The sequence below is a fragment of the Phytophthora ramorum genome, assembly GCF_020800215.1.
Source record: "Phytophthora ramorum isolate Pr-102 chromosome Unknown Phyram_PR-102_s0005, whole genome shotgun sequence".
NCBI lineage: Eukaryota > Oomycota > Peronosporomycetes > Peronosporales > Peronosporaceae > Phytophthora > Phytophthora ramorum.
In genome coordinates, this window is record NW_027150651.1 from 2949314 (window position 1) to 2976094 (window position 26781).

At 61.0% G+C, this 26781-nt stretch overlaps 4 protein-coding genes across 4 annotated transcripts; 2 read left to right on the forward strand and 2 right to left on the reverse strand.

The window, feature by feature from the left end:
* Positions 1 to 775: 775 nt before the first annotated feature.
* Positions 776 to 3982, forward strand: KRP23_6686 (Plasma membrane ATPase; the record flags this gene model as incomplete). The annotated part of the gene is made up of 1 exon (XM_067891908.1): positions 776 to 3982. One exon carries the CDS (start codon positions 776 to 778, stop codon positions 3980 to 3982), a length of 3207 nt encoding a protein of 1068 aa, XP_067746220.1.
* A 348-nt stretch (positions 3983 to 4330) lies between these two features.
* On the reverse strand, positions 4331 to 5458 carry KRP23_6687 (uncharacterized protein; the record flags this gene model as incomplete). The annotated part of the gene is made up of 1 exon (XM_067891909.1): positions 4331 to 5458. One exon carries the CDS (start codon positions 5456 to 5458, stop codon positions 4331 to 4333), a length of 1128 nt encoding a protein of 375 aa, XP_067746221.1.
* Positions 5459 to 5516: 58 nt separating this feature from the next.
* Positions 5517 to 6023, forward strand: KRP23_6688 (UDP-N-acetylglucosamine transferase subunit ALG13-like protein; the record flags this gene model as incomplete). Its single annotated transcript, XM_067891910.1, has 1 exon — positions 5517 to 6023. One exon carries the CDS (start codon positions 5517 to 5519, stop codon positions 6021 to 6023), a length of 507 nt encoding a protein of 168 aa, XP_067746222.1.
* Positions 6024 to 6096: 73 nt separating this feature from the next.
* On the reverse strand, positions 6097 to 26208 carry KRP23_6689 (uncharacterized protein; the record flags this gene model as incomplete). The annotated part of the gene is made up of 7 exons (XM_067891911.1): positions 6097 to 14370; positions 14447 to 23419; positions 24383 to 24708; positions 24777 to 24874; positions 24952 to 25108; positions 25164 to 25599; positions 25666 to 26208. The coding sequence occupies 7 exons, from the start codon at positions 26206 to 26208 to the stop codon at positions 6097 to 6099; spliced, it is 18807 nt and encodes a 6268-aa protein (XP_067746223.1).
* Positions 26209 to 26781: the final 573 nt, after the last annotated feature.

Consider the following 26781-nt stretch of genomic DNA (forward strand, 5'->3'; position numbering starts at 1 on the left):
CGAGCAGCGTAGATACAGTCGCCTTTCGCAAACGTGGTCACCTGGATCAGCACTCCTTGGGCGCTGTATATCCTCGGCGACCTTGCGGCCTGGTCGCCAACTTTGTTCAGCTGTCTTGCCGCAAGTTGCCGGTGTTTGCCTTGCGCGCCTTCGCGTTGCAGCAAATCCGATCCGCGGAGGGCAATTGCCTTCAATGCATCATGATGATCGTTTGTCCGGCTCGTGGATCGCCTCGTCCCGTTTAACGTACCTCCACGCCTCCCTTACGACCGCCGGAACACGTTAGCCGCGAAGCAACACGGAGGCAGATCGCCGGCTGTGCCGCAGAAGCTTGGAGCGACAATTTTTACAGGCCGCCCGCCTCACATTCTTACGCATACCTTCGCGTCGCGCGTCGGTAATTCAGCTTGCTTCGTGACGGCCGGCGGTGCTGGTGGTGGAGGCGGCGGACCTAACCACTTGGAGCCTGAGAGCCGTTCAAGCGACGACGGGAAGAGGGGCTGCTGCCGTCTGGCGAACGGCGCATGATGTGACGGGGAGATTGGCTGCAAGGGCAGAGAGCAGGGCAGCGTCAGGAGCGCAGCTCGGAGCGCGGTTGTGTGGCCGGGCGGTGGCGGGTTCTTCATTCTGCAATTTCCCGACTGTCACCGACGCCGCGCGCTTCTCCGAGTTCGCTGCCGTCCGTTTCCCGTCGAGAGACCAGCCAGAGCCTTCCTCAACTGACCGCGTCAAGTCCGTCGACGAAGCTTCGGGCTCCGCACCAGACACACCCAAAATGGCTGGTGCCGCAGGGAACTCGTACATGTCCATGGCGACGCCCAACGACGTCAAGAACTACACGAACGACGTGGGCCAGATCCAGTGGGCGCAGGTGCCCCTGAACGCGGCGCTGGACAAGCTCAAGACGTCCCGCGAGGGGTTGACGTCCGATGAGGCCGAGAAGCGGCTGGCCGAGTACGGCCCCAACAAGCTGCCGGAGGAGAAGGTGAACAAGCTGACGCTGTTCCTGGGCTTCATGTGGAACCCGCTGTCGTGGGCCATGGAGGTGGCCGCCATCCTGTCGATCGTGCTGCTGGACTACGCCGACTTCGCGCTCATCCTGTTCCTGCTGCTGCTGAACGCGTGCATCGGCTACTTCGAGGAGGTGCAGGCGGGCGACGCCGTGTCGGCGCTCATGGGCCAGCTGGCGCCCGAGGCCAAGGTGTTCCGTGACGGGGAGATTAAGAATGTGCCGGCAGACCTGCTGGTGCCTGGCGACGTGCTGCGCGTGCGTCTGGGCGACGTGATCCCGGCCGACCTCAAGTTCCTGGAGGGCGACGCCGTCAAGGTGGACCAGTCGTCGCTCACGGGCGAGTCGCTGCCGGTGACCAAGAACGAGGGCGACGAGGGCTACTCTGGCTCGGTGGTCAAGCAGGGCGAGATCGAAGCCGTGGTGACCAGCACGGGCATCAACACGTTCCTGGGCCGCGCCGCCGAGAAGATCGCGACGGCCGACTCGCACGGCCGCCTGCAGATGGTGCTCACCACGGTGGGCAACTTCTGCATGGTGTCGATCCTCTTCTGGTGCGTGGTGGAGCTACTGGTGCAGATGGCCGGCCGCAGCTCGCAGAACCCGTGCGTGATCGTGACGGACGGCTGCCTGGGCGTCGCCAACATTCTGGTGCTCATCGTGGGCGGCATCCCCGTGGCTATGCCGACGGTGCTGTCGGTGACGCTTGCCATCGGCTCGTCGGCTCTGGCCAAGGAGAACGCCATCGTGACGCGTCTCACGTGCATTGAGGAGATGGCCAGCATGGAGGTGCTGTGCTCGGACAAGACGGGCACGCTCACGCTGAACCAGCTCTCGGTGGACATGGACAACCTGATCCCGTACAACAACTTCACCGCGGACGACATCCTCAAGTACGGCGCGCTGTCGGCTCGTACCGAGAACAACGAGGCCATCGACGTGGTGTGCCACAACACGTATCCGGGTAAGGACACGATGTGGGACGAGTACACGCTGTTGCACTACACGCCGTTCGACCCCACGACGAAGCGCACGATTGCCAAGCTCAAGGACAACAAGACGGGCGAAGTGTTCCGTGCCGTGAAGGGCGCCCCGCAGGTGGTGCTGGACATGGACGTAAACGCCGACACGCTTCGCGTTGAGGTGGAGGACCGCATCAACGAGTTCGCTTCGCGCGGCTACCGTGGTCTGGGTGTGGGTATCTCCCGCAGCGGCGACGTGCCGGTGGAGGAGTGCGAGTGGCAGATGATCGGTCTGCTGCCGCTGTTCGACCCGCCTCGCCACGACACGGCCGACACGGTGAAGAAGGCCATTGCTCTGGGCATCGCGGTGAAGATGGTCACGGGTGACCAGAAGGCCATCGCCGTCGAGACGTGCCGTCAGCTGGGAATGCCGACGAACATCCTGGACACTTCTTTCTTCAACACGGCGCCTCCTCCTGGTCTGAACCTGGCGCAGATGATCTACGACACGGACGGCTTTGCTCAGGTGTTCCCGGAGCACAAGTTCGAGATCGTGAAGCACCTGCAGTCGCTGGACAAGGTGGTGGGCATGACGGGTGACGGCGTGAACGACGCTCCGGCCCTGGCTCAGGCCGACATTGGTATTGCTGTGGACGATGCGACGGACGCCGCGCGTGCCGCGTCGGACATTGTGCTGGTTTCTCCCGGTCTGAGTGTGATCATCACGGCCATCCGCATGAGCCGTGAGATCTTCCTGCGCATGAAGAACTACGCCATGTACTCGATCGCCATGACGGTGCGTATCGTGTTCACGTTCGGCATCCTGACGGTGGCGTGGAACTGGTACTTCCCGCCGATTCTTGTTGTGATCCTGGCCATCCTGAACGACGGTACCATTCTGACGATCTCGAAGGACAACGTGGTGGCGTCGCCGCACCCGGACTCGTGGAAGTTGCGTGAGGTGTTCATCTCGTCGATCACGTTCGGCCTGTGGCTGACGCTGTCGACGGTGGTGCTGTTTGCTGTTATCAACAACTCGAGCGGTTTCGAGAGCACGGGCGTGGAGAACCTTTGCGCGAGCTGCATGAAGAACGAGTGCCACGACTTCTTCCAGGACCAGTACCAGACGTGCGTGATGGACAACAACGCGACGGGCTGTGGTGAGATGACGGGCAGCGTGCCGCAGGCCGCTAGCGTGCAGGACGTGGGCTCTTTCCGTGAGAGCGCCATCAACGCTTACTGGACGCAGTACCAGGAGAAGTACGACTCGCGCTCGCAGCTGTTCGAGGACCTGGCGGATGTGCACCTCAACAGCCTGCCGAACGACGCGAAGCCGTCGGCCGAGGCGGCTTACAACCAGTACGTGTACGCGTACACGCTGGGTGTGGGCGGTGCCGCGTACGAGGGCGACTACGACGTGTTCACTGCTGCGCAGCTGGGCAAGGGCGTGGAGTTCATCGGTAACGACGAGGTGCCTATCACGAACGAGGTGGCCTTCTGCGACTACGTGTGGGGCTTCAGCAACTGGAACCAGACGTGGACGCGCAACAACGAGATGATCGGCCCCGGCATCCAGCGCAAGGAGGGTGTGCTGCGCTCGCTGGTGTACCTGCAGGTGTCGATCTCCGGTCAGGCTCTGATCTTCGTGACGCGTACGGCCGGCAGCAACAACTGGTTCTTCGCTGAGAAGCCGTGCAACCTGCTGCTGATCGCCTTCGTGTTCGCCCAGATCGTTGCTTCGGTGATCGGCTGGATCGGCTTCGGCGGCTACCCGACGGACCGTATTGCCGTGATCGGCTGCGGCGGCGGCTACACGCTGATTGCCTGGCTGTGGGCCATCGTGTGGCAGTTCCCGCTTGACGTGATCAAGTTCGCGGTGAACTACATGCTGACCAAGAACACGTACGCGAACAAGGCGTTCACGGAGCGCATCAACGCCGGCCACCCGACGATGACGCACTCGGTCGTGTCGAACGCGCAGCGCTCGATCCGTGCCAGCCGCACTGTGTAAACAGACCGTGGTGTTGGTCGCGTGTAGAAGCAGCGGTTGCGAGAGCCCGATAGCGATGTCAAGGGAATACATCTCTTCGGTCGCATACGACTTTGCTGATGAGCTTCCTGTCCGGCCATCTCCAATTACGGGACAGTCTGCACGGAGTTCACAAGCGCTTCGTACAAGTGTAGATTTTGCATCTTCTAGAAAGACGTAGTACGTAATACAACTTCATACTGCACAATAAATTCCCATCTGCAAAGCAGACACTTCGTGTGTGTGCAAAATACATTGTCTGAAGTCTGATGCAGTCCCATGCTAACCAGCTTGGTAACTACCGGTATGTAGTACTCGTACATGTAGAAGTTACGGGCCTAGTGTCCACGGAGCAGCAGGAATAGCGACAGCAGGTCCGGCACTACGTGCAGACTCGACGTCAGTCATCGCTTCGCTTCCACCCTCTTCGCTCCCGGCCGCTGGTGCCTCCTCTCGCCGCTCGCGTACAATATTCATTGCCACTTCCATCACTCGGAAGGCGCCTGCAAATTGAGTTGCTGGCGCGTCGGCCAGCAGGGTCGCAACGGCCTTCCCCATGGCGTGAGCCACCTTGAACTGCATCGTGGGGTCCACTGGATCGGGTATCTCGTCATGACTGTTGCCTGACGTCGCCAGACGATAGTCGCGCAGTACTTCGTCCGGAGGACTAAGTGTCACCGCAGCCTTCTGTCTCCTCCCCCTAGACTCGTCACTGACAGTCTGTGCTGGTTGATGATCGATCGCTGCCGCCACTCCCATTGCAGCAGCAGTAGCAGCCTCTTCCTGGTTGCGTAGTCGTTGGAGGATGTTCCGCACGTCCTTGAGCGTCGGCGTGCAGTTGGAGTTCTCCATGATGTAGGTGCGGATATCCTTTGGCTTGACGCCCGTCTTACGCATGAGCTCGACGCAGTTGAGCAGCGAGTCCGAGAGGTTGAGTCTCGAGTTGCTGTACTGCATAAAGGTCTCCTTGTCTACTCGGTGGTTGTGCGTTAGTAGAGCCCGCGTCACATTCACCTCGTAGCGGTTGGTGACTGGATCGGCCAGCTTGAGACAGGCATTGATCTGCACGTTACAGCACGTGGCGCGCACGTCCTGTCGGTCGCGTCGGCCGGTGCCGCGCGACACGAAGGCACCACTGTGAGTGCACACGAGCGTGAGCGAGTAGTTGCCGTATTTGTCCGGGATGAGGCGCGCGCTGTCGGAGGCCCGCGCGCTGTTATCGGACGCCGTCTTGGCGCGCGCCGAGAAGCGCTCGGCCATGCGCCGATTGCGTAGCTTGACGGACGTGGAGGTGCGTTTGCGGAACAACTGGAAGCTGCGGCGCGCGTAGCCCTCCAGGTAGCTGTGGAAGGCCTCCCACGACTCGAACACGCGTTGGTCCAGTGGCGCGCCCTCGTGTTGCTCGCGCGGCTCGGGCGCGGCCTGCGCCGGCGCTGGTGGTGGTGCTCCTGGCGCCATGCTGAGACCTATGCTAGTTTTTGGCCAATAGAAGCCACGAAGTTTAGCATTACACGTGATGCACGCGTTCGTGACGGTTGGGACGACCAAGTTCGAGGCGCTGATCGAGGCGCTGGACACGGACGCGTGTCTGTCCGCGCTGGTGGCGCGCGGCTTCAGCTCGCTGCGCATGCAGATCGGCCACGGTCAGCACCTGCCGCGCGCGACGTTCCCGGGGCTCGAGCTGACCTTCTACCGCCACGACCCCCAGTACAAGAACGACGTGGCCAAGGCCGACCTGGTCATCAGCCACGCCGGCGCCGGCTCCATCATGGACGGCCTGGCGCTCAGGAAGAAGCTGCTGGTTGTGGTCAACACGGCGCTCATGGACAACCACCAGGCAGAACTGGCCGAGGCCATGGCCGACCAGAACTACTGTCTGCAGACGTCTGTCCAAGGGCTGCAGAGCACGCTCGAGCACGGCGACTGGGACGACCTGCAGCCGTACCCGCAACCGGATGAGCAAGCTTTCCCTGACTTGGTGGACGCTGTCATGGGGGTGGCAGAAGCTAGCAAGGAGCAGTAGAGAGAGAGAGAGACTCATATTGTACATGGAAGTGGCTTGTTGTTTAATTGATCGTACAGTATCTCCTTGCCTGTCAGTCGTCGGTATCGACGGCGTCGACGACGTCGAGGAGGGCCCCCACAACGGCCACACTGATGGCTGCCGCGGACAGTTCTGCGGGACTTGGTTCCGGCAGTTGGACGACCTCGACGAAATCGGCGTCTCGGACTGCGTCAGTGTCGTCGCTTAACTCTAGCTTTCCCACTCGAGGTGACGGCTGTACAGTAGTGATGACAGGCTGGTGCGGCGTGGAGGCGAGTGGCGGGTCGCTACGTGCGTCTAGCAGCAAGTCGTCTTTTTCACGTTGTGGTGTGGGAACGTCGAGATTCAGCGGAGTGACGCTCGATACCAGGCTGTTCGTGTTGTTTTCTACTGCTAGATCGATCGCTGCTTCCTTGTCCCAATCCTCTTCGTCCTCCTCACCTGCAACGGTGTCGATAAGGCCTAGCAGCGTGCCGATGACCGCGCTTGTTACAGCCGCAGCTGATACCACGTGCAGAGGAGTTGCTTTCATTTCCACTGTATTCACGATTTCTTGTGCAGTAGCAGCTACCTCAGCCTCCAATTCCGTGTCGTCAGGAACCTCTGCCATCGCTTCAATCAGCTCCTCCGCATAATTTGTTTCGCCGTTGGTGACATCGTCTGCCAAAGTACCCTCTTCATCAAAATCTTCCTCACCGTACACAACCTCCGCGGCAGCATCCGTATCTTCGGCCACCTCAATCGGCTTCTCGGCAGGCATCGCTTCTGGCACGGTCTCCGATGCAACCTCCGACATGGCTTGAAGCACCTGCACCCCGGCCTGCTGCACTTCGGGCTCAAAGTCCTGCTGCGCTTCCTCCTCATCAGGCACTTCCTGAGGGTCCGTCCGCGCCTCCGACGCGACAAACTCGGTATTCACCTCGGTAACTCCTTCACCGTCGACTGCGGCTGCTGTTAGCACTTCCTGCTCGGCAGCAGCAACACCAGACTCCACCGCACTCACCAGGTCCGTCACGACTACAGTCACCTCGGCCTCAGACGCGGCTTCCGACACGACGCCCACCGCATTTGCTACGGCTGCTGCCACCTCCGTCGCGTCGGACGCCGCGACTTCCTCGGCTGCCTCAGCAGTCACGTTCGCAACGGCCTCCGTGGCAACCTCCTCGCCGAACTCGTCCTCCGCGTATTCCGACTCGGCCTCCACGGCGTCCACAGCCTCCGCTAGAGCGGTGACGACGGCGACACTGGCAGCTGCCGCTTCAGCAGCAGCAGACACGTCCTCGCTCGAGGGTAGCTGTTGCACGTGCTCGTCCGTCGCAGCCGTCGGCGCCTCGAACTCCTCCGCCGCCGTCACAGTCGGCTCAGCGACAGCTTCCTGCTCGGCAGCAGCGACACCAGACTCCACCGCACTCACCAGGTCCGTCACGACTACAGTCACCTCGGCCTCAGACGCGGCTTCCGACACGACGCCCACCGCATTTGCTACGGCTGCTGCCACCTCCGTCGCGTCGGACGCCGCGACTTCCTCGGCTGCCTCAGCAGTCACGTTCGCAACGGCCTCCGTGGCAACCTCCTCGCCGAACTCGTCCTCCGCGTATTCCGACTCGGCCTCCACGGCGTCCACAGCCTCCGCTAGAGCGGTGACGACGGCGACACTGGCAGCTGCCGCTTCAGCAGCAGCAGACACGTCCTCGCTCGAGGGTAGCTGTTGCACGTGCTCGTCCGTCGCAGCCGTCGGCGCCTCGAACTCCTCCGCCGCCGTCACAGTCGGCTCAGCGACAGCTTCCTGCTCGGCAGCAGCGACACCAGACTCCACCGCACTCACCAGGTCCGTCACGACTACAGTCACCTCGGCCTCAGACGCGGCTTCCGACACGACGCCCACCGCATTTGCTACGGCTGCTGCCACCTCCGTCGCGTCGGACGCCGCGACTTCCTCGGCTGCCTCAGCAGTCACGTTCGCAACGGCCTCCGTGGCAACCTCCTCGCCGAACTCGTCCTCCGCGTATTCCGACTCGGCCTCCACGGCGTCCACAGCCTCCGCTAGAGCGGTGACGACGGCGACACTGGCAGCTGCCGCTTCAGCAGCAGCAGACACGTCCTCGCTCGAGGGTAGCTGTTGCACGTGCTCGTCCGTCGCAGCCGTCGGCGCCTCGAACTCCTCCGCCGCCGTCACAGTCGGCTCAGCGACAGCTTCCTGCTCGGCAGCAGCGACACCAGACTCCACCGCACTCACCAGGTCCGTCACGACTACAGTCACCTCGGCCTCAGACGCGGCTTCCGACACGACGCCCACCGCATTTGCTACGGCTGCTGCCACCTCCGTCGCGTCGGACGCCGCGACTTCCTCGGCTGCCTCAGCAGTCACGTTCGCAACGGCCTCCGTGGCAACCTCCTCGCCGAACTCGTCCTCCGCGTATTCCGACTCGGCCTCCACGGCGTCCACAGCCTCCGCTAGAGCGGTGACGACGGCGACACTGGCAGCTGCCGCTTCAGCAGCAGCAGACACGTCCTCGCTCGAGGGTAGCTGTTGCACGTGCTCGTCCGTCGCAGCCGTCGGCGCCTCGAACTCCTCCGCCGCCGTCACAGTCGGCTCAGCGACAGCTTCCTGCTCGGCAGCAGCGACACCAGACTCCACCGCACTCACCAGGTCCGTCACGACTACAGTCACCTCGGCCTCAGACGCGGCTTCCGACACGACGCCCACCGCATTTGCTACGGCTGCTGCCACCTCCGTCGCGTCGGACGCCGCGACTTCCTCGGCTGCCTCAGCAGTCACGTTCGCAACGGCCTCCGTGGCAACCTCCTCGCCGAACTCGTCCTCCGCGTATTCCGACTCGGCCTCCACGGCGTCCACAGCCTCCGCTAGAGCGGTGACGACGGCGACACTGGCAGCTGCCGCTTCAGCAGCAGCAGACACGTCCTCGCTCGAGGGTAGCTGTTGCACGTGCTCGTCCGTCGCAGCCGTCGGCGCCTCGAACTCCTCCGCCGCCGTCACAGTCGGCTCAGCGACAGCTTCCTGCTCGGCAGCAGCGACACCAGACTCCACCGCACTCACCAGGTCCGTCACGACTACAGTCACCTCGGCCTCAGACGCGGCTTCCGACACGACGCCCACCGCATTTGCTACGGCTGCTGCCACCTCCGTCGCGTCGGACGCCGCGACTTCCTCGGCTGCCTCAGCAGTCACGTTCGCAACGGCCTCCGTGGCAACCTCCTCGCCGAACTCGTCCTCCGCGTATTCCGACTCGGCCTCCACGGCGTCCACAGCCTCCGCTAGAGCGGTGACGACGGCGACACTGGCAGCTGCCGCTTCAGCAGCAGCAGACACGTCCTCGCTCGAGGGTAGCTGTTGCACGTGCTCGTCCGTCGCAGCCGTCGGCGCCTCGAACTCCTCCGCCGCCGTCACAGTCGGCTCAGCGACAGCTTCCTGCTCGGCAGCAGCGACACCAGACTCCACCGCACTCACCAGGTCCGTCACGACTACAGTCACCTCGGCCTCAGACGCGGCTTCCGACACGACGCCCACCGCATTTGCTACGGCTGCTGCCACCTCCGTCGCGTCGGACGCCGCGACTTCCTCGGCTGCCTCAGCAGTCACGTTCGCAACGGCCTCCGTGGCAACCTCCTCGCCGAACTCGTCCTCCGCGTATTCCGACTCGGCCTCCACGGCGTCCACAGCCTCCGCTAGAGCGGTGACGACGGCGACACTGGCAGCTGCCGCTTCAGCAGCAGCAGACACGTCCTCGCTCGAGGGTAGCTGTTGCACGTGCTCGTCCGTCGCAGCCGTCGGCGCCTCGAACTCCTCCGCCGCCGTCACAGTCGGCTCAGCGACAGCTTCCTGCTCGGCAGCAGCGACACCAGACTCCACCGCACTCACCAGGTCCGTCACGACTACAGTCACCTCGGCCTCAGACGCGGCTTCCGACACGACGCCCACCGCATTTGCTACGGCTGCTGCCACCTCCGTCGCGTCGGACGCCGCGACTTCCTCGGCTGCCTCAGCAGTCACGTTCGCAACGGCCTCCGTGGCAACCTCCTCGCCGAACTCGTCCTCCGCGTATTCCGACTCGGCCTCCACGGCGTCCACAGCCTCCGCTAGAGCGGTGACGACGGCGACACTGGCAGCTGCCGCTTCAGCAGCAGCAGACACGTCCTCGCTCGAGGGTAGCTGTTGCACGTGCTCGTCCGTCGCAGCCGTCGGCGCCTCGAACTCCTCCGCCGCCGTCACAGTCGGCTCAGCGACAGCTTCCTGCTCGGCAGCAGCGACACCAGACTCCACCGCACTCACCAGGTCCGTCACGACTACAGTCACCTCGGCCTCAGACGCGGCTTCCGACACGACGCCCACCGCATTTGCTACGGCTGCTGCCACCTCCGTCGCGTCGGACGCCGCGACTTCCTCGGCTGCCTCAGCAGTCACGTTCGCAACGGCCTCCGTGGCAACCTCCTCGCCGAACTCGTCCTCCGCGTATTCCGACTCGGCCTCCACGGCGTCCACAGCCTCCGCTAGAGCGGTGACGACGGCGACACTGGCAGCTGCCGCTTCAGCAGCAGCAGACACGTCCTCGCTCGAGGGTAGCTGTTGCACGTGCTCGTCCGTCGCAGCCGTCGGCGCCTCGAACTCCTCCGCCGCCGTCACAGTCGGCTCAGCGACAGCTTCCTGCTCGGCAGCAGCGACACCAGACTCCACCGCACTCACCAGGTCCGTCACGACTACAGTCACCTCGGCCTCAGACGCGGCTTCCGACACGACGCCCACCGCATTTGCTACGGCTGCTGCCACCTCCGTCGCGTCGGACGCCGCGACTTCCTCGGCTGCCTCAGCAGTCACGTTCGCAACGGCCTCCGTGGCAACCTCCTCGCCGAACTCGTCCTCCGCGTATTCCGACTCGGCCTCCACGGCGTCCACAGCCTCCGCTAGAGCGGTGACGACGGCGACACTGGCAGCTGCCGCTTCAGCAGCAGCAGACACGTCCTCGCTCGAGGGTAGCTGTTGCACGTGCTCGTCCGTCGCAGCCGTCGGCGCCTCGAACTCCTCCGCCGCCGTCACAGTCGGCTCAGCGACAGCTTCCTGCTCGGCAGCAGCGACACCAGACTCCACCGCACTCACCAGGTCCGTCACGACTACAGTCACCTCGGCCTCAGACGCGGCTTCCGACACGACGCCCACCGCATTTGCTACGGCTGCTGCCACCTCCGTCGCGTCGGACGCCGCGACTTCCTCGGCTGCCTCAGCAGTCACGTTCGCAACGGCCTCCGTGGCAACCTCCTCGCCGAACTCGTCCTCCGCGTATTCCGACTCGGCCTCCACGGCGTCCACAGCCTCCGCTAGAGCGGTGACGACGGCGACACTGGCAGCTGCCGCTTCAGCAGCAGCAGACACGTCCTCGCTCGAGGGTAGCTGTTGCACGTGCTCGTCCGTCGCAGCCGTCGGCGCCTCGAACTCCTCCGCCGCCGTCACAGTCGGCTCAGCGACAGCTTCCTGCTCGGCAGCAGCGACACCAGACTCCACCGCACTCACCAGGTCCGTCACGACTACAGTCACCTCGGCCTCAGACGCGGCTTCCGACACGACGCCCACCGCATTTGCTACGGCTGCTGCCACCTCCGTCGCGTCGGACGCCGCGACTTCCTCGGCTGCCTCAGCAGTCACGTTCGCAACGGCCTCCGTGGCAACCTCCTCGCCGAACTCGTCCTCCGCGTATTCCGACTCGGCCTCCACGGCGTCCACAGCCTCCGCTAGAGCGGTGACGACGGCGACACTGGCAGCTGCCGCTTCAGCAGCAGCAGACACGTCCTCGCTCGAGGGTAGCTGTTGCACGTGCTCGTCCGTCGCAGCCGTCGGCGCCTCGAACTCCTCCGCCGCCGTCACAGTCGGCTCAGCGACAGCTTCCTGCTCGGCAGCAGCGACACCAGACTCCACCGCACTCACCAGGTCCGTCACGACTACAGTCACCTCGGCCTCAGACGCGGCTTCCGACACGACGCCCACCGCATTTGCTACGGCTGCTGCCACCTCCGTCGCGTCGGACGCCGCGACTTCCTCGGCTGCCTCAGCAGTCACGTTCGCAACGGCCTCCGTGGCAACCTCCTCGCCGAACTCGTCCTCCGCGTATTCCGACTCGGCCTCCACGGCGTCCACAGCCTCCGCTAGAGCGGTGACGACGGCGACACTGGCAGCTGCCGCTTCAGCAGCAGCAGACACGTCCTCGCTCGAGGGTAGCTGTTGCACGTGCTCGTCCGTCGCAGCCGTCGGCGCCTCGAACTCCTCCGCCGCCGTCACAGTCGGCTCAGCGACAGCTTCCTGCTCGGCAGCAGCGACACCAGACTCCACCGCACTCACCAGGTCCGTCACGACTACAGTCACCTCGGCCTCAGACGCGGCTTCCGACACGACGCCCACCGCATTTGCTACGGCTGCTGCCACCTCCGTCGCGTCGGACGCCGCGACTTCCTCGGCTGCCTCAGCAGTCACGTTCGCAACGGCCTCCGTGGCAACCTCCTCGCCGAACTCGTCCTCCGCGTATTCCGACTCGGCCTCCACGGCGTCCACAGCCTCCGCTAGAGCGGTGACGACGGCGACACTGGCAGCTGCCGCTTCAGCAGCAGCAGACACGTCCTCGCTCGAGGGTAGCTGTTGCACGTGCTCGTCCGTCGCAGCCGTCGGCGCCTCGAACTCCTCCGCCGCCGTCACAGTCGGCTCAGCGACAGCTTCCTGCTCGGCAGCAGCGACACCAGACTCCACCGCACTCACCAGGTCCGTCACGACTACAGTCACCTCGGCCTCAGACGCGGCTTCCGACACGACGCCCACCGCATTTGCTACGGCTGCTGCCACCTCCGTCGCGTCGGACGCCGCGACTTCCTCGGCTGCCTCAGCAGTCACGTTCGCAACGGCCTCCGTGGCAACCTCCTCGCCGAACTCGTCCTCCGCGTATTCCGACTCGGCCTCCACGGCGTCCACAGCCTCCGCTAGAGCGGTGACGACGGCGACACTGGCAGCTGCCGCTTCAGCAGCAGCAGACACGTCCTCGCTCGAGGGTAGCTGTTGCACGTGCTCGTCCGTCGCAGCCGTCGGCGCCTCGAACTCCTCCGCCGCCGTCACAGTCGGCTCAGCGACAGCTTCCTGCTCGGCAGCAGCGACACCAGACTCCACCGCACTCACCAGGTCCGTCACGACTACAGTCACCTCGGCCTCAGACGCGGCTTCCGACACGACGCCCACCGCATTTGCTACGGCTGCTGCCACCTCCGTCGCGTCGGACGCCGCGACTTCCTCGGCTGCCTCAGCAGTCACGTTCGCAACGGCCTCCGTGGCAACCTCCTCGCCGAACTCGTCCTCCGCGTATTCCGACTCGGCCTCCACGGCGTCCACAGCCTCCGCTAGAGCGGTGACGACGGCGACACTGGCAGCTGCCGCTTCAGCAGCAGCAGACACGTCCTCGCTCGAGGGTAGCTGTTGCACGTGCTCGTCCGTCGCAGCCGTCGGCGCCTCGAACTCCTCCGCCGCCGTCACAGTCGGCTCAGCGACAGCTTCCTGCTCGGCAGCAGCGACACCAGACTCCACCGCACTCACCAGGTCCGTCACGACTACAGTCACCTCGGCCTCAGACGCGGCTTCCGACACGACGCCCACCGCATTTGCTACGGCTGCTGCCACCTCCGTCGCGTCGGACGCCGCGACTTCCTCGGCTGCCTCAGCAGTCACGTTCGCAACGGCCTCCGTGGCAACCTCCTCGCCGAACTCGTCCTCCGCGTATTCCGACTCGGCCTCCACGGCGTCCACAGCCTCCGCTAGAGCGGTGACGACGGCGACACTGGCAGCTGCCGCTTCAGCAGCAGCAGACACGTCCTCGCTCGAGGGTAGCTGTTGCACGTGCTCGTCCGTCGCAGCCGTCGGCGCCTCGAACTCCTCCGCCGCCGTCACAGTCGGCTCAGCGACAGCTTCCTGCTCGGCAGCAGCGACACCAGACTCCACCGCACTCACCAGGTCCGTCACGACTACAGTCACCTCGGCCTCAGACGCGGCTTCCGACACGACGCCCACCGCATTTGCTACGGCTGCTGCCACCTCCGTCGCGTCGGACGCCGCGACTTCCTCGGCTGCCTCAGCAGTCACGTTCGCAACGGCCTCCGTGGCAACCTCCTCGCCGAACTCGTCCTCCGCGTATTCCGACTCGGCCTCCACGGCGTCCACAGCCTCCGCTAGAGCGGTGACGACGGCGACACTGGCAGCTGCCGCTTCAGCAGCAGCAGACACGTCCTCGCTCGAGGGTAGCTGTTGCACGTGCTCGTCCGTCGCAGCCGTCGGCGCCTCGAACTCCTCCAGCCGCCGTCACAGTCGGCTCAGCGACAGCTTCCTGCTCGGCAGCAGCGACACCAGACTCCACCGCACTCACCAGGTCCGTCACGACTACAGTCACCTCGGCCTCAGACGCGGCTTCCGACACGACGCCCACCGCATTTGCTACGGCTGCTGCCACCTCCGTCGCGTCGGACGCCGCGACTTCCTCGGCTGCCTCAGCAGTCACGTTCGCAACGGCCTCCGTGGCAACCTCCTCGCCGAACTCGTCCTCCGCGCATTCCGACTCGGCCTCCACGGCGTCCACAGCCTCCGCTAGAGCGGTGACGACGGCGACACTGGCAGCTGCCGCTTCAGCAGCAGCAGACACGTCCTCGCTCGAGGGTAGCTGTTGCACGTGCTCGTCCGTCGCAGCCGTCGGCGCCTCGAACTCCTCCACCGCCGTCACAGTCGGCTCAGCGACAGCTTCCTGCTCGGCAGCAGCGACACCAGACTCCACCGCACTCACCAGGTCCGTCACGACTACAGTCACCTCGGCCTCAGACGCGGCTTCCGACACGACGCCCACCGCATTTGCTACGGCTGCTGCCACCTCCGTCGCGTCGGACGCCGCGACTTCCTCGGCTGCCTCAGCAGTCACGTTCGCAACGGCCTCCGTGGCAACCTCCTCGCCGAACTCGTCCTCCGCGTATTCCGACTCGGCCTCCACGGCGTCCACAGCCTCCGCTAGAGCGGTGACGACGGCGACACTGGCAGCTGCCGCTTCAGCAGCAGCAGACACGTCCTCGCTCGAGGGTAGCTGTTGCACGTGCTCGTCCGTCGCAGCCGTCGGCGCCTCGAACTCCTCCACCGCCGTCACAGTCGGCTCAGCGACAGCTTCCTGCTCGGCAGCAGCGACACCAGACTCCACCGCACTCACCAGGTCCGTCACGACTACAGTCACCTCGGCCTCAGACGCGGCTTCCGACACGACGCCCACCGCATTTGCTACGGCTGCTGCCACCTCCGTCGCGTCGGACGCCGCGACTTCCTCGGCTGCCTCAGCAGTCACGTTCGCAACGGCCTCCGTGGCAACCTCCTTGCCGAACTCGTCCTCCGCGCATTCCGACTCGGCCTCCACGGCGTCCACAGCCTCCGCTAGAGCGGTGACGACGGCGACACTGGCAGCTGCCGCTTCAGCAGCAGCAGACACGTCCTCGCTCGAGGGTAGCTGTTGCACGTGCTCGTCCGTCGCAGCCGTCGGCGCCTCGAACTCCTCCGCCGCCGTCACAGTCGGCTCAGCGACAGCTTCCTGCTCGGCAGCAGCGACACCAGACTCCACCGCACTCACCAGGTCCGTCACGACTACAGTCACCTCGGCCTCAGACGCGGCTTCCGACACGACGCCCACCGCATTTGCTACGGCTGCTGCCACCTCCGTCGCGTCGGACGCCGCGACTTCCTCGGCTGCCTCAGCAGTCACGTTCGCAACGGCCTCCGTGGCAACCTCCTCGCCGAACTCGTCCTCCGCGTATTCCGACTCGGCCTCCACGGCGTCCACAGCCTCCGCTAGAGCGGTGACGACGGCGACACTGGCAGCTGCCGCTTCAGCAGCAGCAGACACGTCCTCGCTCGAGGGTAGCTGTTGCACGTGCTCGTCCGTCGCAGCCGTCGGCGCCTCGAACTCCTCCGCCGCCGTCACAGTCGGCTCAGCGACAGCTTCCTGCTCGGCAGCAGCGACACCAGACTCCACCGCACTCACCAGGTCCGTCACGACTACAGTCACCTCGGCCTCAGACGCGGCTTCCGACACGACGCCCACCGCATTTGCTACGGCTGCTGCCACCTCCGTCGCGTCGGACGCCGCGACTTCCTCGGCTGCCTCAGCAGTCACGTTCGCAACGGCCTCCGTGGCAACCTCCTTGCCGAACTCGTCCTCCGCGCATTCCGACTCGGCCTCCACGGCGTCCACAGCCTCCGCTAGAGCGGTGACGACGGCGACACTGGCAGCTGCCGCTTCAGCAGCAGCAGACACGTCCTCGCTCGAGGGTAGCTGTTGCACGTGCTCGTCCGTCGCAGCCGTCGGCGCCTCGAACTCCTCCGCCGCCGTCACAGTCGGCTCAGCGACAGCTTCCTGCTCGGCAGCAGCGACACCAGACTCCACCGCACTCACCAGGTCCGTCACGACTACAGTCACCTCGGCCTCAGACGCGGCTTCCGACACGACGCCCACCGCATTTGCTACGGCTGCTGCCACCTCCGTCGCGTCGGACGCCGCGACTTCCTCGGCTGCCTCAGCAGTCACGTTCGCAACGGCCTCCGTGGCAACCTCCTCGCCGAACTCGTCCTCCGCGTATTCCGACTCGGCCTCCACGGCGTCCACAGCCTCCGCTAGAGCGGTGACGACGGCGACACTGGCAGCTGCCGCTTCAGCAGCAGCAGACACGTCCTCGCTCGAGGGTAGCTGTTGCACGTGCTCGTCCGTCGCAGCCGTCGGCGCCTCGAACTCCTCCGCCGCCGTCACAGTCGGCTCAGCGACAGCTTCCTGCTCGGCAGCAGCGACACCAGACTCCACCGCACTCACCAGGTCCGTCACGACTACAGTCACCTCGGCCTCAGACGCGGCTTCCGACACGACGCCCACCGCATTTGCTACGGCTGCTGCCACCTCCGTCGCGTCGGACGCCGCGACTTCCTCGGCTGCCTCAGCAGTCACGTTCGCAACGGCCTCCGTGGCAACCTCCTCGCCGAACTCGTCCTCCGCGTATTCCGACTCGGCCTCCACGGCGTCCACAGCCTCCGCTAGAGCGGTGACGACGGCGACACTGGCAGCTGCCGCTTCAGCAGCAGCAGACACGTCCTCGCTCGAGGGTAGCTGTTGCACGTGCTCGTCCGTCGCAGCCGTCGGCGCCTCGAACTCCTCCGCCGCCGTCACAGTCGGCTCAGCGACAGCTTCCTGCTCGGCAGCAGCGACACCAGACTCCACCGCACTCACCAGGTCCGTCACGACTACAGTCACCTCGGCCTCAGACGCGGCTTCCGACACGACGCCCACCGCATTTGCTACGGCTGCTGCCACCTCCGTCGCGTCGGACGCCGCGACTTCCTCGGCTGCCTCAGCAGTCACGTTCGCAACGGCCTCCGTGGCAACCTCCTCGCCGAACTCGTCCTCCGCGTATTCCGACTCGGCCTCCACGGCGTCCACAGCCTCCGCTAGAGCGGTGACGACGGCGACACTGGCAGCTGCCGCTTCAGCAGCAGCAGACACGTCCTCGCTCGAGGGTAGCTGTTGCACGTGCTCGTCCGTCGCAGCCGTCGGCGCCTCGAACTCCTCCGCCGCCGTCACAGTCGGCTCAGCGACAGCTTCCTGCTCGGCAGCAGCGACACCAGACTCCACCGCACTCACCAGGTCCGTCACGACTACAGTCACCTCGGCCTCAGACGCGGCTTCCGACACGACGCCCACCGCATTTGCTACGGCTGCTGCCACCTCCGTCGCGTCGGACGCCGCGACTTCCTCGGCTGCCTCAGCAGTCACGTTCGCAACGGCCTCCGTGGCAACCTCCTCGCCGAACTCGTCCTCCGCGTATTCCGACTCGGCCTCCACGGCGTCCACAGCCTCCGCTAGAGCGGTGACGACGGCGACACTGGCAGCTGCCGCTTCAGCAGCAGCAGACACGTCCTCGCTCGAGGGTAGCTGTTGCACGTGCTCGTCCGTCGCAGCCGTCGGCGCCTCGAACTCCTCCGCCGCCGTCACAGTCGGCTCAGCGACAGCTTCCTGCTCGGCAGCAGCGACACCAGACTCCACCGCACTCACCAGGTCCTCCAGGGTAATAGCAATTTCGGTAACTGGATGTGCTGGCATGAATTTGTTAAGGGTTCGAGGCGTATCGGTTGATGTGTCAGTATGAGGCTCGGCTTGGGAATCTATACCCGATACGTGTTGAAGTGTGTGGGGGGCTTCTTGCAGTACTGGTTCGGCAACCTGCGACAGCTCCTCCTTTACTCCGTCTTCTGGAGTGTCAGCCATGTCAACTGCATGCTGGCTGTTGAACATACTCTCGATCGAGGCTAATGCTGTAGCAGTCATCGAATTGACAACGCTAGCTAGTGCAGTTGCCATCGCATCACTTTCGCTAACTAGCGACTGGTAATACTCCGTGCTGTCTTCCACTTGAGATGTTCCAAGTACTTCTTCTATAAACTGGATGTCGTTCTTGTATTCACGAGGAAGATCAACGTTTCGTGAAACCTTATCAACCGCCTCCATCAACATTGCTTTGACAGAGCGTGCTACAGCAATAGACATTGCTGGTGGCAAACTCCCCTCAAACGCACCGTCGTAGATTGAGCAGTCATTATGGCTGTCACTTGTAGCGTCTGTGGTGTGATCATGAATAGACGCACTCAGTGACTCATTTTCCTTCTCGTGTTGTTCGGCTTCTTGTTCTTGGATTGAATCCGAAGCAACAGACACCCTTTCTGCGATGTACTCGCTTTCATCTGCGGCGCTTACCGTCGCGAAGCAACTAGGTGGGTCTTGTCCAGCTACAAGTGAAGTACCCATATTCATCATAGAGTCGAGTATTTTTTCCACCCCCGCTGCAATGACCGCAGTCACCGTTCGGCTAACAGCAATTGCAGCCATGACGGATACCTCTTCCGAGTCTTCCTGACTGGAATCGAGCAGTTCGCCAGGTTGCTCGCGCTCGCTTGCATTAGAAAATGCCAATACCGGGATGGAGATAGGAATGCCGTGCACAGACTTGCTCAGAGCAAGTGATTCTTCAACAAGGTTGCTGTTCATCAGAGACTCGCCTTCGAGACCTTCTACTCGAGGTTCCAGAGGCATTTGCGCCTGAGAGGTTCCCATTACGTTTGCTAGCGCAGCTTGGAGAGATAACCCGATCAGACCATTTACAGCTTGCCGAATGGCTAGTGACATCTGAATGGGGAGCGTGGCAGTATTTTCCTCATCCGACACTTGATCAGAGACAGCCCCCACGCTAGCAGCCAAAGCCTGACCCTCGGTTGGCACTCGCGATGATAATTCTTCCTGTAATACCGTGCTCTCCACTATCTGAGAGACTAATTCCCTTACAGTGTGAGCTCCAATTTGAGCCAAAACATTTTCTGTTGTCTGCTCAATGATGTTATTCACTGTCTGCCGAATAGCGATCGCCATTCCATTTGATATGTCCTGTGGAATATCAACACCGCCAGATTCTGTAGTATTGAACTCGTCTACAGAGTCACCAAGGCCCTCAAGTTCGTCAAGCTTACCAGCACTAAGCGCAGGTGTTGGTTCGTTCGCTGGTGTGCCCGTTGGTGGAGTGCTGCGCGTCATACTATCAGAAACTGCATTCTCGACTGCGACAGCGACCATACCGCTAACTGTCCAACGCACAGCGATTGCCATTTGAATCGATATTCCCTTGGCATCCCTCTCAGACGATTGGTTATCGTCGTCTTCCGGGAGATGTAGCTGGTCGAAGGTCTCAATGGCTGTCATGACAGCAGCATGATCATACGGTACGGATTCCACATCATGCTGGTCGTGATATTGATCCAAAGTGACCGATCCAAAATGCGGATGTTCTTGGTCGTTGCGGCCCAATGGCGAACTACTCACGCCCGATACACGCGATAGGTCTGTAATCACATTTTGTAGAGCCTGCACCAAAATTGCGTTCACACTACGCTGGATCGAAATGGACATGTTCACCGGCAACTCATCAAAGTCTGATGAATCTTCGTCTTGATCTCTAGGCCCCTGTTGAGGCGCCTCTCCTGTTCTCACCCTGGCATTTGCGCCGGGCTTAACCGATTCATCAATTCCAAGCGTTGCCAAAGGACGTTCGTGACCCACTGGAATTTCAGGTGCTATAGTCGGCGCTGGGTTCTCGCGTTCCTGCGTATATCGCACGAGTCGTTCGTCGGCATCCTGTAAACTCTGCACCACCGATTCCAAGGTTACAGCAACAACAACCGAAATATTTCGACGAATCGCAGCGGATACTTCATCTGACACGGCATGGTCCGTGTCAAATGCTTTGTCTGCTGCAAGTTTGACCCCCTGCTGATCATCAGAAACATCCAAGGCAGGAAACTCAGGCAGCAGACCCGAAGCACTATCCTCGTTATCATCGTCGAAATGGGGGTCGGTTCTGGATGTGTCGTCGTCGTCAGCCTCACTCACTGACTCCAGCTGTGCAGAACAAAGCTGCTTGACCGTTTTCTCGAGTGAAAGTGCGATTATGCCATCAATATTTCGACTGATAGCAATTATTGTTTGTACAGATAACTCGTCGTCGGCGTTGTTTTCTCGAGGGCTTGTGTCAGCCTGGTCAACCAATCTGTCGTCATCGTCGGGCTGCCTCATGCCATCACTCACTGACTCCAATTGCGCAGGACAGAGCTGCTTGACCGTTTTCTCGAGTGAAAGTGCGATTATGCCATCAATATTTCGACTGATAGCAATTATTGTTTGCACAGACAGCTCGTCGTCGGCGTTATTTTCTCGAGGGCTTGAGTCAGCCTGGTCATCCACTGATTTTTGGTCTTTCTTCGACCGACTCGTGCCGAACTTGTTCACCTCCAATTCCTGGATAAAATCTTCCGTCCGAGCAATATTGTGCAAATTGACAGACATTACCGTCAGCTCGCTCAAAGCACCAGCAGGGCTTCTACTTTCTAGCGCACGTTCAACAGAGCTCTGCACGGAAAGCGCGATTAAGCCATTGACGTAGCTGCCAACAGCAACCGCTGCTTTTGCAGGTAAAATTGCGTCGTATTCTTCTTCCAGTACATCTTTGTCCATGACTTTCTGGGAATGCTGATCTTCCACCTGTTTGGTTGGCATCGCCTCATCATCTCCCTCGAGCTCTGGACCCTCGCCAGTTTGATCCTGCTTTGAAGTTTCAAACTGCTGCATCATGCTAACCAATGACATGGCGATGATGCCATTAACGCTGTCTTGAATTGCTTTTGCCATTTGTACAGATACGTGGCCCTCATCATTCCCCGAAGTATCGGAGCGATGAGTCAATTGATCAGTGCTTGATTCGTTGTTATCAGATGCTCGTGATAGATCAAGAGACGGCACTTCGCTAGCTGCAGCGAGCGGTAGTTGTCCAGTGGGAGGAGTTGCGAAAACATCACCGTCTACTCGAATTCTCTGGGCCACCGCTTCAACGGCGATAGCAACAAGTTCGTTCAAGCTCTGGAAGAACTGAGCTCCCCCCTCTCCATCGAGTGGAAGCGCTCGAAGCTGTTCAACTGCGTTCGTTAAAGATCCTGCAATCGTAGACGCCACGATTCGGCTGATCTTGCCGGAAATATCGTCTGCAGGTGGCTGCACACTGTCGTGAACTCCTTGTTGTATCCGAAAGTCGTCATCTTCAACTGCACGGCTGCTCGCCAGTTGGTCCATTGTACTGGTAAGTATCTCCTGGGCTAACATGCTTGAAGGAGTCAAAGAATTGACCACGTTTTGAAGGACATCCAGCAGAACGGAGTCTGAAGCTGGCGACTCGCCGATCTTCTCACTTTCTGCCTTTGAATCAAAAGCAACGGTATCATCATTGTTGTCTGTAGGTAGCTGAGAACGTGACAGTTGTGGTGATGGTTTTTCCAATTCAGTACAAACCCCATCATCGACAGAGAACGTACTGTCGTACGACAATAAGGTATACAAGCCGCCCATTGCTTCAACTTCAGCTAATGCATCCAAAATCCCCTGGATTACGATCTGCTGGCAGACATCACGAGTCGCCGCCCAGTCCAAAGAGACCACCGATCCATCCTGGCTTGGGCCAGGCAGTTCAATAATCTCGAAGCCGTCGAGCCCTACATCCGTACCCTTTTCCTCGCTAAAGTAACTCGGCTCAATATCGGTGGCGTTTTGCACGGGTGATACATCAATTTCATCTTCCTCACTCTTCTGGTCACTCACAGCTTCACCATGTTCGGATAGCCTGCTAGCAGCTACCTCTGGCGACGTGTCCCGGGTATGTAATTCTACAGGATCTTGCACTACTTCAGTTTGTTTGCCTTCGTTTTCGTCAAATTGGACTTGCCCAGCCGTCCGCTCAGATTTATCATCTTTGATATCCTCATGGCCCATACTAGTCTCACCAAACTCGTCCTCCGTCACTTCGTTATCCACCTTACCAGTGCCATCCGTCTTCGGGGACACTGCAATTTCCACAAAGCTTTCTTCGGGGTGAAAGGTTTGCTGGTCATCATCGTAAGTGTCATCCTGGGCATCGTCGAGAGTCTGCGTCCTGTCGTCTTTCACAGTGCCATCAAATTTGGAAGGGGACGCAAAGCCGATCTCCTCCACAATTGGAGCCTCTTCCACAGTATCATGTAAATGAGGCATCGATGGGGTTGCATCCACATCACTGTAGCCTCCCCCCTCCTGTTTCACATCGATATTCTCTGGGACTGGTTCTTCTTCTTTCTCGTCCACATTGGTAGGCGCTTCCAAAGGTAGTGAAGTGACAGGAATCTCTTCTTGGATCGATTCTTCGCAGATCATATCTATTTCGTCCTCTTTCTTTTGAGGAGACGCTTCCGCATCTGAGAGCACTCCTAGTGACAAATCGAAATTCCGCCGGGGTCCCAGTCCTTCTCCTGTCTGGGTTAGATCCTCGTCCTGCTTCGCGGGCGCTTTTTTGGGTCCAACATGAAGCGGCTCCAAAAACGGAATTGATGGCGTACGGTCCAACTTCGAGATCGCTGTTCTGTCTACCTTTGGGGAAGTGACACCTGGCTTGGCTGCAGCCTTTTGCTGCTTTTTGTGACCCACAGCGGTCGCGCGCGACTTCTTGTATCCTGATGACAGCATCTTTGGAATACTGTGCTCATCGGCGTGTTTCGCACCAGCAACTGCTGTAGTTCGACCTTTCTCAGGATCGTCGGAGGTCGTTTGCGCAGCATCGGGTGGTGTTCGTGCTGCAGCTTCACTCCGACCCTGGGAACCCATTGCAAGACTCCGTTCATACATGGACGATTCGGCGATCTCAATCATTTTGTGAAGCTTATCCGAAAAAGTCATGCGGTTGAGACCGGGAGACTTTGAACCTGTCTGTGCAAGCAGCGATGAGATCCGGGCTTCTTCTTTCAGTAGTTGTTGTGCAAACTCACGGAGTTCAGCCATGGACTGATCCATATCCGTCATGTCGGTAGAGCTTATTCTTGCACGTGCAGCATCTTCTTCTTCATCAAGCGAGCTCGAGGGTGGGCCTCTCCTCTTACCAGAAGGAGACCTGGGGCTGTCTCTGGAAGAATGTCGACTACCCGACGCACGAGCGGTCTTTGATGAACCAGGTGAGTCGCGCTCTCGTTTCCTTTCCCTCGAGCCCCCACGGTCTTTTATCCTGGGTGCTCCTGCTTGATCTGAAGGCTTTTTCCATCGGCTCGTTGGGTCTGATAATTTTGTCACTACCACAGCAGTTTGCGGACGTAAGCTTCCAGTGCTCATGCTAGTGTCCATCGGCCACGCGTCATCATCTCCCCCCCACTCCGACGAATTTGATGTAGCATTGGAAATTTTAACCCGCTCGTTGACTAGCGGTGTAAGACGAGCCGAATGCGGTCGCGTCGGCGTCTTGGTACCCCGCGACACCATCGGCTGCTCCAAAGATTGACTGCTCGACAGTGGTGGGGGAATAACAAAGGTGACATCCTCAGTTCCCAAATAATTGTTCTTGAGCGGACTGAATCGGCTTGATGAATTTTCCCGAGAGAAGCCTCCGTCGGTTAACGAACCGGTAGCATCGGATGAAGCACCTGATCGATGGGTTTTGGAACCCAGAGGTGTGTTGCCGTACGTTTTCGCCAGCAGGCGATCGCGTTGGCCGTTGCCGTTATTTCGCCGCTTCATCTCGCCTGCTCTCTGTATATGTTCATCACGGCTACGCGGGGGAGGAAGTCTGGACGCTTTCGGCGTTGGATTTCGGAGATCGCCAGAAACTTTTACCGGAGAAGTAAAGAATGAGGCAGCTGGTGTATCCCCGAGTGCACTTGACAACTGCCCAAAGGAACGTACAGTGCTCGGAGCTGATATTCCTGATGAAGTACTCGGACGGCTGGTAGGAGAATTGGGTCGGCGCCGGCCAGTCGACTTTTGACCTAAATCGCTTTTCCTGCTCGTTATTCGTGGGGAAGTGTCACGATTGCGATTGCTCAAAGCCCCAGGTCCAGGGGAGCGCTCTCGCCGCGTTGGAATAGCGGAGGACGACCTCGTTGTTGGGTGCGGGGACATGTCCTCGTCTAAAATCACACGAGCTCTTTCGTGGACAGTTCTGGATGGCGAGTGGCTCAGGCTCGTTTCAGCAATCTCTCGCAATGCTGCTGCCGAAAATCGGATAATGCCTGTAGCACAGTTCGAACGTGAGAACGCGGTGCAACTACAAGGAAGCTATGAGAGGGACGTATTTCACCTTCGTCGATAGGATATTTTGCCATAACGACGGATATATCTGCAATGGCACCAAGCTCGCGCAAATTCTCGGCCGCTGCTGAACTATGTGACGCAAGACTAAGAATGACAGAGCACAGCACGAAAATAATGAGTCCTGAAGCACAATCCCCTGTCGCCAACGCTGAAGAACGTACCACAACAAAAGACTACAGAACGCGCAAGTCACCTTCTTATCTTCGCGAGCCATGCTTTGTCGGGTCAGTGCGACAGCTAGCTCGATCGGGGACTCTGTCTGGGCGAATAGGGAGGCAACTGCTGGTGGTCCTCCGTAGTCGCACAATTCCGTCAAAACTGGGCAAAGGAACGTCAGATACGCCAATAAAGTCTGTATCTACCCACGCCTCACCTTCACATGCATAAATCTGGACTTGACGCGTGAGATTCGAGTATTCTCGGTGGATAGCCAGCGACGTGAGCACAAGCCCCAGGATGCTTGGCTCGTCCATCGCAAGCATGTCGTTCTTACTGACCTCGCTGGTTTGAGTCAACACCGCGAGACATCCGCACGCGGATGCCTGAAGAATGGCATCCTCGGGAAAACTCAGCAACGCGTGAGCGACGGTGGGGATAATGCCGTGATGTAAGAAGAGCTCCACGGCGTCGACGCTCAGGTGGCACAGCTTGCGCATCAATACGCAGCCGTAGCAGAGCAACACAGCATGCGACGAGTGCGTCTGGATCGTGTCGAGTAGCAGCAGCTCGCCGTTCTGCTCGTGGATGCACTCGGCGGTTATCTGCGGGGCGGATCGGATCACGCGAAGTAGCTGCGACAAGGAGTTTTTCTGCTCCACAGCGCAACGTTAGCCAAACAACAAGGCACAATGGGCGAAAGAAAACAAGCTGCTCACCACAACTACAGCGTCGGCGTCGGTCGCGGTGATGGCTTCTATGATGTCTTCCACCTGCTTCTGCGTGTGCGCAACCGAGTCGCTCAAGTCTCTTTGCCGCCGCGAGGACGCGATCGGCTGCTTGTGCGCCGCGCGCGCCGTGTGCGGGGACGCCGGTCGCTTCTTGGCATTTGCAGTGTTTCTCGTCTCCGCCGTCCGCGCTCTTCGTTGCGCAGCGACACCCACCCGCTGCGGCTCCGCGCGTGGTTTCTCCTCAAGCTCTTCGTCATCTCTCGGTCGGGAGCTTTCTCGCTTGGTGACGGCCGGCGCCTTCTTGGTTTTGCCGCTGGGTTTCCTGCTGCTGTCCGGGGATGTGGGCGGCGCGAGACGGTCGCGTCCCACGCGCTCCTCCACGCGACCGTCGGCGTAAAACACGTCGACGGCGCCGGTGGAGCGCAGGCGCTGCACGCGTCCGAGTTTTTTTACGCCCGCGCTGTCGCTGGGCTTGGGATTGACGACAACGTAGTCGCCCACGCCCAGTTGCTGGCTGCTGTTCGGTCGCATGGGTCACGCTCGGTATCTGCTGGGGACGAGGAGGCACTTTGGCGAATGACTGGAGACTCTTGGAAGGATCGGAGAGACCCCCTGAGGTGACGCTTGAGGATATTCACTCACAACACGGTGAGGCGGCATCCAAGGCGCTCGCATGGAGTCCCTCGTTGATGCTGCCACCGAGCTCGGTCGAGCTTGAAGAGCTGAGCTGCGGGTGTTCGGGCTTTGAGCCAGGTCAAATTCAGACTGGTCGACGACGCAGCGATGATGCGAAGGCACTGTGCTTGCTGTGAAGCTGAGAGCACTAACTTGGGGTGTCCCTAATGCATGCCGCACGTTAGTCTTTCACGCGGGTATTTGGACAGTGTACGCCAGGCGGACGATATGAACACACCGAAAACTACATGTAGACGCAGTCAGCGGGCGGTGACTCATCCAAGCTGAAATCGCTACAAGCCCAATCGCCAGCATGTTGCTCGTCTCCTAGCCCGCGGAGCAACCACAATGGCCGTCCAGCTTGAGAGATCGGACGTCAAATATATAGTATGAAATGCCACGACGCCAGGCATTGCCGTTCTCGATCTC